At 45.4% G+C, this 10,077-nt stretch overlaps 1 protein-coding gene across 1 annotated transcript in view; it reads left to right on the forward strand.

The window, feature by feature from the left end:
• Positions 1–9,453, forward strand: part of ST8SIA2 (ST8 alpha-N-acetyl-neuraminide alpha-2,8-sialyltransferase 2) — a gene marked incomplete at both ends in the record, with an annotated part of 28,073 nt that extends 18,620 nt beyond the window's left edge. The window contains 3 exons of the mRNA XM_081336959.1: positions 1,520–1,777; positions 3,312–3,605; positions 9,168–9,453. Of these exons, the coding sequence (XP_081193085.1) occupies positions 1,520–1,777; positions 3,312–3,605; positions 9,168–9,453 (838 nt within the window). The remainder of the gene's footprint in view (positions 1–1,519; positions 1,778–3,311; positions 3,606–9,167) is intronic.
• Between the last annotated feature and the right edge of the window lie 624 nt (positions 9,454–10,077).

Below are 10,077 nucleotides of genomic sequence, written 5' to 3' on the forward strand. Positions count from 1 at the left end.
TTATGTGGTGGACAAGGGTAGAACAACCAGGGGTGGAATCCACTGTTAGTTCATGGGATGAGTTTGGGCCTTCCAAACGACGGATGGGTTTCTAATCCCCCTCTTGACAAATGGCCCCACAGGCAGCTTCCTTAACACAAATGGTTTTAAAAACAAGCAGAGCAAAATTGCTTGAAAAGCTCCTGGGTAAAAGCCAGGATAGGTAATCCTTACTTACCATCATTTATTTAATGACTGTTCAAAGTTACAAAGGAACTGAAAAAAGTGACTTATAACTGTTTTTCACATTTATGACCATTGCCACATCCCCGGGGGTGTTTGTCACGTGATCAAATTACGGAAGCTTGGCAACTGACTCACATTTATGATGGTTGCAGTGTCCCGGGGGGAGGTCACGTGATCCCCTTTTGCAACCTTCCGACAAGCAAAGTCAGTGGGGAAGCCAGGTTCACTTAACAACTTTGTTGCTAACTTAACAACTGTGGTGATTCATTTAACAACTGTGGCTAGAAAGGTTGTAAAACGAGGCAAAAATACTTAGCAACTGTCTTGCCCAGCAACAGAAATTTGTGGCTTGTAAATTTGTGCTTGTAAATCGAGGACCACCTGAGTATTGTACAGTTCTTCTTAAAAAGCAGAGAGCCCAGTTTCTAAGCCAAAATCGACTTTCTCCAACCTGATGCACGATCACGGCTGCCATCTTGACTTTTCGGACCTCCACCTCCTACCCCTACTTCAGATATCTTAAGGCTTCAGTTCCCAGAATTCCTGAACAAATATGTCTCAATCTTCCCCCTGCTCTCAAAAAAGAAGAAATACAGTACTTATATTCGTGCCCCCCCATCCCCGGAAAAAAAATGCCTTCATATTGTGGAATGTATAAAAAGAAACCATTTGCAAGCACCAATGAATTACTTCCTGCTTTTCTTCCATTGTACCCTTCTGTTTGGATAAGTCGGAGTCCCTCAAAGACTTGGATGGCTCCAGGCTAGAAAACCTTGTTGACAGAGCTGGGGAAATGATTTTTGCATGAAGTGCACATAGATTATGCATGCCGAGAAGTATTAGTATTACAGAAAAGGCCTCGGAGTTGAGCTGAACGCCTGATGAATACACATCCATGTAGTTGGTCAAGAAGAGAGGCCTAGCTTTCAACTTCTTGGGGGTTTTTTGCCTTTTTTGGGGGGGAAGGAAGGAAGGAAGGAAGGAAGGAAGGAAGGAAGGAAGGAAGGAAGGAAGGAAGGAAGGAAGGAAGAAAGAAAGATGTGGAAGTGGAGAGCAAGAGAGGAAGGAAGGAAGGAAGGAAGGAAGGAAGGAAGGAAGGAAGGAAGGAAGGAAGGAAGGAAGGAAGGAGACGTGGAAGTGGAGAGCAAGAGAGGAAGGAAGGAAGGAAGGAAGGAAGGAAGGAAGGAAGGAAGGAAGGAAGGAAGGAAGGGGAGGAGAGGGAGGGAGGGAGGGAGGGAGGGTTAGGCAATATTCCTGAACCATAACGGCTCTTTCTGTTCTTATCTTCTGAAAGAAAACACATCCTGAAGTTTTTGGATGCCGAGAAAGACATCTCGGTGCTGAAGGGAACGCTGAAACCAGGAGACATCATCCACTATGTGTTTGACAGAGACAGCACCATGAATGTTTCCCAAAATCTCTACGCCCTCTTACCAAGGACGTCCCCCCTAAAGGGCAAGCATTATCGGACCTGTGCCATCGTGGGCAATTCGGGCATCCTGCTGAACAGCGGCTGCGGCAAGGAAATTGACACCCACAGCTTTGTGATAAGGTAACAGTTTATGGGAAGGGCAGAGTGTCTCCTCGGTTCCAAGCAAGATAGGACAGTCCTTGGATGGTAAAGAAGCAGGCTATCTTTTAGGAAAATTTCTTTCTCTCCTTCCTTCTCTCCTTCCCTCCTTCTCTCTTACTAACGTACCACCTAACTAGGCTGCTTAGTTCCTTATTGGCTCCTTCCTTAATTCTTTTAAACTGGGAGCCTAAGGAAGCTGTCGACAGATGGGAAAAAAAAGGCTTGGACCGTGGAAGCTGCGCCATCTAGAGCAGGAGGCATCAGAGTGGCCCAAGCAGCATCATGCCCAAAGGGGTAGAACTTCGGCACAAGCCTACAAGAGCAATAGACTTATATACCGCTTCACTGGGCTTGACAGCTTTCTCTAAGCGGTTGACAGAGTCAACCTATTGCCCCCAACAATCTGGGTCCTCATTTTACCGACCTCGGAAGGATGGAAGGCCGAGCCAACCTTGAGCCGGTGAGAATCGAACTGCCAAACTGCTGGCAGCCGGCGGTCAGCAGAAGTAGCCTGCAGTACTGCATTCTAACCACTGTGCCACCAGGGCTCCTATGCTGTGTTTCTCATTTGGAGGCAAGTAGTAAGAGACCCGCAGGCCATCCATGGATGGACCTTCATAAGTGGTGGCCACCTAAGAACCAATCAAGCGTAAGAACATTATTCTCTATCTGGTTTTTGCAAAATTCTTTTTTTTTTCCTTCTTTGAATGAAAGAAGAATTATTAAGGGAAAATAACACAGGAGAATTTCTCTCCTTTGCTCTAGATTAGGGGTCCCCAACCCTCGGTCCATGGATGGTACCAGCCTGCAGCCTTTTGAGATCGGGGCCATACAAGTGGCAGGCGAGCGCATGAAACTTCATTTGTGCATGTACAGTATGAAGTTATGCATTCGAAACCATCCCCCATTGCCACCGCTGCTGGTCCATGAAAGTCAGAAAGGCTGAGGATTCCTGCTCTAGAATGTAATATGTACTGTCCTTTTTTTTTTAGTATTTATGACTTTTATTATTTTATCTAAGTATAAAATATAAGGGAAAATAAAAATCGGAAATTAAGGGAAGGACAAGAGGGGGAAATAAAATATCGGGTACAAGGAAAAAAAGAAAAAAGCGTTGACTTCCAAGTCTTTTTAGCACAGTAGAAGATAACATTACAACCTCAGCTTTTTTGCTTTGACACATTAGTATATACTAGCCGTTTCTGTGACAACAAATCTCTCTAATCAGCACAACCAAAGTCAATGTTTCATATATCTTTTTCATCACAAGCACAAAATCCAGAAGTGATTTTCATATTAAAGAAAAAGTTAATTAAATATATTCTCCTCTTGGAATAAAACAATCAATTCCTGCTTTTTCTTCCTTGCTGTGGAAATAATACGCATTTCTGTTTGCGCTTAATAATCTTTATAAACTATCACCATTTACGTTAACAAAATCCACCATATTCTTTCAGTTTCTTTAACCTTAATGGGAAACCTGAGCCTGTCTCCTAATCATTTCCATTTCCAGGTGCAATCTAGCCCCGGTGCAGGAATATAGCCACGACGTTGGAATGAAGACCGATTTGGTCACCATGAACCCGTCCGTCATCCAGCGTGCCTTTGAGGACCTGGTGAATGACACTTGGCGGGAGAAGCTGCTTCAACGTCTTCATAGCCTCAACGGCAGCATCCTTTGGATCCCGGCATTCATGGCCAAAGGGGGAAAGGAACGGGTGGAGTGGGTCAACGAACTCATCCTCAAGCATCACATTAACGTCCGCACGGCCTACCCATCCCTGCGTCTCTTGCATGCTGTACGAGGGTGAGCAGTTCTCGGGCTACAGACCATGAAATAAAACAGGATGGGGATGAATTGGGGGAAATGAATCCTACATTTTAAATTTGGGACGGTTCCATCCTCTCGGTTGAGACAAAGCAGAGGAGATGTAGGGAAGCGCTGCCTTTATATTCGTGCACTGAACTGTTAAAGGGAGGATAAAAGTGAGAATTGAGTCCTGGAGCCAGGGAAAAGTGTGAGAAATTAGCTCAGAATAATATCCCTGCCGCTCCTGCCTCGACTTGGATCCTTAGGAAAGAAAGACTCTCGACTCCATTTGGTGCAAAAAAAGGTATACTTTGTAGTTTTAAGATATGCCCTGTTCACCGCCCTGAGTCCTTCGGGAGAAGGGCGGTATAAAAATTTAATAAATAAATAATAATAATAATTAAGAGCCAAGGGGTTACAGCATAGTATAGCAAAGCCAGAATTAAAGGTTTGCCCTCAAAAGATTCCCCAGTTAACTTCCCCTGTTCCCTTCCTCCCCCTTCTTATCTCCCTATTGTCCAGTTACACTCCAAGGAGTTGTTTTGGTAACAGTCTCTGCAATGGAGGGCTTAAATGGGGAGCCGTTAATTCCATCCCCAGGTTTCCGGCTTTGGGACGGTGAGCCAATGTCCCTGGAAGGCACAATGATTTATTTATTTATTTATTTATTTAAATTCCATTTATATACCGCCCTTCTCCGAAGACTCAGGGCGGCTTACAAGCTTAGCAGTAGCCTTCATTCTATGTATATGCCTGCTTATTAGGGCTTTCACACACACCCCCAAGCGGCATTATTACAAAGTCAGCTTAATTGCCCCCAACAATCTGGGTCCTCATTTTTACCTACCTGGGAAGGATGGAAGGCTGAGTCAACCTTGAGCCTGGTGGGACTCGAACCTGCGCTAATTGCAGGCAGCTGGTGTTACTTAAGGAGGCATTAGCCCACTGCTCCACCAAGGCTCTACTTGGTTTCTCTTCCCCCCCCCCTCACAACAGCCCCTCCCCCCCAATCGTTGGTGGCAGGCAGGCAGGCACCTAGCCAAGCCAGGCTGAAGTGCAGGACGCCCCTTCTGACAATCACCTTGATTCCGCTTGATACAACTGATAGGCTTTCGGGATTGATTGTCGGGAGGCCAAGTCAGGAAAAAGATGACATGAGGATTCTAGGAATGCAGGAAGTCCTCAACGTGCGCACATAATTGAGCTCCAACTTTTTGTTGCAAAGTGAGACAGTTGTGGAGTGAGTTTTGCCCCATTTTCGCCACCTCCCCTTGCCACAAGCCGTGAAGGGACTCAAGTCACACAGTCATTAAGCAAACCTGGCTTCCCCACTGACTTTGCTCGTCAGAAGGTGGCAAAAGGGGATAACGTGATCCCACCATCATACCTATGAGCCAGTTGCCAAACATTCAGATTTTGATCCTGTGGCCACAGGGATGCTGCAACGCTCGTAAGTCTGAAAAATAGTCATCACTTTTTCCAGTCCCTTTGCAACTTTGAACGGTCGCTAAATGAACTGTTGTAAGTTGAGGACTACCTGTGTTACTTTTTCGGATGATGTAGAATAAAAGAACAGAATCCTGAAAGTTTCTAGGAGTTCCTCTCTACCCCACCTTATAGCAAGCAAAATCAAGGTGGGATTCGAATAGAATAGAGCTGGAAGGGACCTTGGAGGTCTTCTAGTCCAGCCCCCTGCTCAGGCAGGAAACCCTATAACATTTCAGACGAATGGCTGTCCAATCTCTTCTTAAAAACTTCCGGTGTTGGAGCATTCACAACTTCTGGAGGCAGGTTGTTCCACTGGTTGATTGTCCTCACTGTCAGAAAGTTTCTCCTTAATTCCAGGTTGCTTCTCTCTTTGGTCAGTTTCCAACCATTGTTTCTCGTCCTTCCTTCTGGTGCTTTGGTGAACAACCTGCCCCCCTCTGCCTTGTGGCAGCCCCTCAGATACTGGAACACTGCTATTGTGTCTCCCCTTTTCTTTAGACTGGCCAAACCCAAGTCCTGCAGCCATTCTTCATACATTTTTAGTCTCCAGGTCTTTGATCGTGTTCCATGAGATGTAAATGGAAAACCTGATTATTAAAGATCCATAATCTTTCCTGATTATGAAGGCCAAGACAAGCCTTGCAATTCCTCGAAGCTTCCCTTTTTCCTTTTCTGTGAAAGACGCTTTTGGGTTTTTAGGTTACATTTGGAGGGCTTGCAAATTTATTCTGAATAACTTCTGTGGTGTTTCTGAGCTCATGTTTCTTACTAAAATGATAGATGGAGCTATCCCTGGTGCTGTTTTCCTATCTTTCCATCATTTTAGGGTTTCCTGATATGTAAGAGCCCTCAGAGAATTTCCTTCCTGGCCTTTTCCTTGGGATTTAATGCTGGAAATGTGGGCAGGGAGGGAGGCTGGCTGGACGAGAGGAGTGGACAATAAAAGACGGGACATTCACATGTACAGTATTCCCTAGTGTCAGCCCAACTAGATAGACTACATCATAAAATCAACTCTACAGGGGAAAAAACTAGAACTATGCTTTATTGAGATAGACTACAAGCAGTCGTCAACTTACAACCCCAATTGAGCCCCAAATTTCAGCCACTAGGTGAGACATTTGTTAAGTGACTTTTGCCCCCTTTTACGAATCTTTCTTGCCACCGTGGTTAACTGTGTTAATAATTCAGTTGTCAGGTGGATCTGGTCTCCCCACTGACTTCGCAAAAGGCGACTGCGCGAACCCAGGACACTGCAGCTGTTGTAAATATGAATCAGTTGCCGAGAGTCTGGATTTCGATCACGTGACCCCGGGGATGCTGCAATGGTCGTAATTGTGAAAAACGGTCCTAAGTCACTTTTGGGCAGTGCCGTTGCAATTTCGAAGGGTCACTAAATGCACGGTTGTAAGTTGAGGATCACCTGCACAACAACGGAACCTTGTAGGTCTGATTGTGCTGCATCTCTTACGCTCCAGTGAATCAGGGAGATTTTTTACCGGAGTCATTTCTGAATATTATGTTGTCTCCCAGGACTTAAAAAATGTCCCAGCCCTCTTTACCTAGATGGAAAATCCTAGATCAGAGGTAAGCAACCTTGGCTCTTTTATGACTCTTGGACTTTAACTCCCAGAATTCCTCAGCCAGCTGTGCTGGCTGAGGAATTCTGGGAGTTGAAGTGCACGAGTCATAAAAGAGCCAAGGTTGCCTACCCCTGTCCTAGATAGAATAAGGTCACTTGCCTTATTCCCCACTCGGTCACCCACGTCACCAAATGGGTCATAGCACCCTGCTCCATGCCTGAGAATTTCAGCACAGTTCCATTCTCTTTTGAAACCAATTTGGAAAGCAAATTTCCCTTCACCACACTGAACTGGTGGCTTGTAGGCAGAAAGCCGTAGGAGGCTTTCCCGTATGGATAACTCGTAATTTAAACCCTGCTTGTTTCAGTTTAACTGACCTTCACAAGTCCCCTGGCACCCAAGGAACTAACCCGCTCCAAAATAAACACTTCCATGCAATTTGTATTTTGCCAACTAAGGAAGAAGCTTGGCTCAACCACCACAGCTCGCAGAAACCCCGTACCAAATAGCAGATGTCATCTCGTTGTTGTTGTTTTTTCCCAGCTGCCTTGGTCAATTCAAGTGATATATTTAATAGCAATGCCAAATGATACAGTTGATGGGTTGGCAGTAAGGACATAATGATGCCCTTTCCACCAGCCTTCTCATTAAAACCTGGAATCTTGCACAACAATGATGGCCCACACAGTTGAGGCCACATCGCTTACATGCTTCCAAAATTAATTAGCCGGTGTTATGGGCCCAGGTGTTTAGCCAAGAGGAGAAGGGTGGGCGTGGTGACAACAAGTCCTTCTTGAGGCTGATCAGGAATGGAACAGAAGTCAGGTTCTACATTTAGGCAGGAAAAACCAAATGCACAGGTACAGCATACGTGGTATCTTGCTCAATAGTAGCAACTGAGAGAGGGATCTTGGAGTCCTAGTGGACAATCACTTCAATAGGAGCCAGCTGTGTGCTGCAGCTGCCAAAAAAGCCAACACAGTGCCAGGCTGCATTAACAGAGGGATAGAATCAAGATCACATGAAGCGTTAATACCACTTTACAGCACCTTGGTAAGGCCACACTTGGAATACTGCATCCAGTTTTGGTCACCACGATGTAAAAAAGATCTTGAGACTCTAGAAAGAGTGCAGAGAAGAGTAAAAAAGATGATCAGGGGACTGGAGGCTAAAAAATATAAGAAACGGTTGCTGGAATTGGGTATGTCTAGTTTAATGAAGAGAAGGACGAGGGGTGACATGATAGTAGTGTTCTAGTATCTCAGGGGTTGCCACAAAGAATAGGAGAGTCAAGCTATTCTGCAAAGCACCTGAAGGCAAGACAAAAAACAACAGATGGAAACTAACCAAAGAGAGAAGCAACCTAGAACTAAGGAGAAACTTCCTGATAGAACAATTAACCAGTGGAACAACCTGCCTCCAGAAGCGGTGAATGCTCGAACACTGGAAGTTTTTAAGAAGAGACTAGACAGCCATTTGTCTGAAATGGTATAGGGTTTCCTGCTTGAGTATGGGGTTGGACTAGAAGACCTCCAATAAAAACCTTTTATTCATTAAATATGAATCTCAGTCAACTGAACACTCAAATAGACTGGCACTAATAGTTGACACGGGTTGCTGCCAGCATCCTAGGTATCAACCAGGTATCTCCTTAAAATGTATGATGATGATGTCTATTGCCTTTTGCTCACCTCATCCTCCCAGTGGTTGGCACTCATCACTGCTCTGTTATTTTCCTGTTCTTCATCTGCTGACATTCTCAATGTCTGCTGAAAACCTATAGTGATTTTTAGCCTCTAATGATTTTTTGTCTCTAAGCTGTTCCAATTTTTTTGGGCAGAAAGAGAGTAGAGTAGAGTAGAGTAGAGTAGAGTAGAATATTCTACTCAAGCAGGAGAACCTATACCATCTCAGACAGGTGAATGTCCAGTCTCTTCTTAAGAATCTCCAGTGATGGAGCACCCACAATTTCTGAAGGCAAGCTGTTCCACTGGTTGATTGTCATCACTGTCAGGAAGTTTCTCCTGAATTCCAGGTTGCTTCTCTCTTTGATCAGTTTCCAAACATTGTTTCTTGTCCTGGTGCTTTGGTGAATAACGTGACCCGCTCTTCTTTGTGGCAGCCCCTCAGATACTAGAACACTGCTATCATGTCTCCCCTATTTCTTCTTTTCTTCACACTGGCCAAACCCAAGTCCTGTAGCCGTTCTTTGTATGTTTTAGTCTCCAGGCCTTGGATCATCTTAGTTGCTCTTCTCTGAATTTTTTTCCAAACTCTCAACATCTTTTTTGTGATATGGTGACCAGAACTAGCTGCAGTATTCCAGGTGTGGTATTACTAGGGCTTTATAAAGCAGTAATATTACTCCACGTGATCTTGATTCTATAATGATGATTTTGTGTAAAGAAGTATTTCCCCCCCCCCAGTGGTCTCAAACCCATGCCAAAGGAAGTTAACCATTTCTTATATGATTTTTGTTCCTTTCCAGGTATTGGCTGACGAACAAAGTCTACATCAAGCGTCCCACCACTGGCTTATTGATGTACACCCTGGCAACTCGCTTCTGCAACCAGATTTACCTCTACGGTTTCTGGCCATTTCCCCAAGGCCCAGACCAAAACCCTGTTAAATACCACTACTATGACAGCCTGAAATATGGCTACATGTCCCAGGCCAGTCCTCACACCATGCCTTTGGAATTCAAAGCGTTGAAGGTCTTGCACCACCAAGGTGCCTTAAAACTCACCGTTGGGCCCTGCAATGGAACCACGTAAAAAGAGGCTTCTGGCAAGCCACTTTCCTGGAGGCTGTGCCCCATGGGAGGATTGGGGAGGGGAGGCTGGGTGGAGTGGTAGATGCAAGGTGGGTTTCCTTGGCTTGGGAGAAAGGCCCGCAGGGCTCTGCGTTGAATTGGAGCCAACATTTGGCGCAAGGACCAGAAGAGCTGGGGAAGAACCCTAAGAGAAGGTGGCCTTTGCCCTTCCCAGGCCTGGCAGCCACTGTGATGTGTATGGGTACTTTAGTGTGACAACTCAGTGTTAGGCCAGATGTTGTGCGTGGTCTAGAATTGGTAGGTAGGGCCCGTTTGGCTAAGAAAGCTGGGCGTTTCCCAGTTCGTGTTGTGTTCTTGGCTTAGTGGATGTAGGGGTAGGGATTAATCCTTAGAACTGCTGTTTTTCAAGCAGGGAGAGACACTGCAGGTCAGTTCTCAAAAAGCTACTGGCCAAGGAGAGCTGAACCATGCCAGGTGGAGACTTTTTTTCAACTGGGCTACCAGCTGGGCCCGTTCAGAAAGCAACAGAGCAAGGCTGGCAAAATTGACTCAGGATCCCCAGGCACAGGAAGCCTGGAGTTTCTGACATTTCCACTGGAAGGGAAAACATCAGGCCATTCATCGG

This window comes from Vipera berus (assembly GCF_964194415.1).
Source record: "Vipera berus genome assembly, chromosome: 12".
NCBI classification, from domain to species: Eukaryota; Metazoa; Chordata; class Lepidosauria; order Squamata; family Viperidae; genus Vipera; species Vipera berus.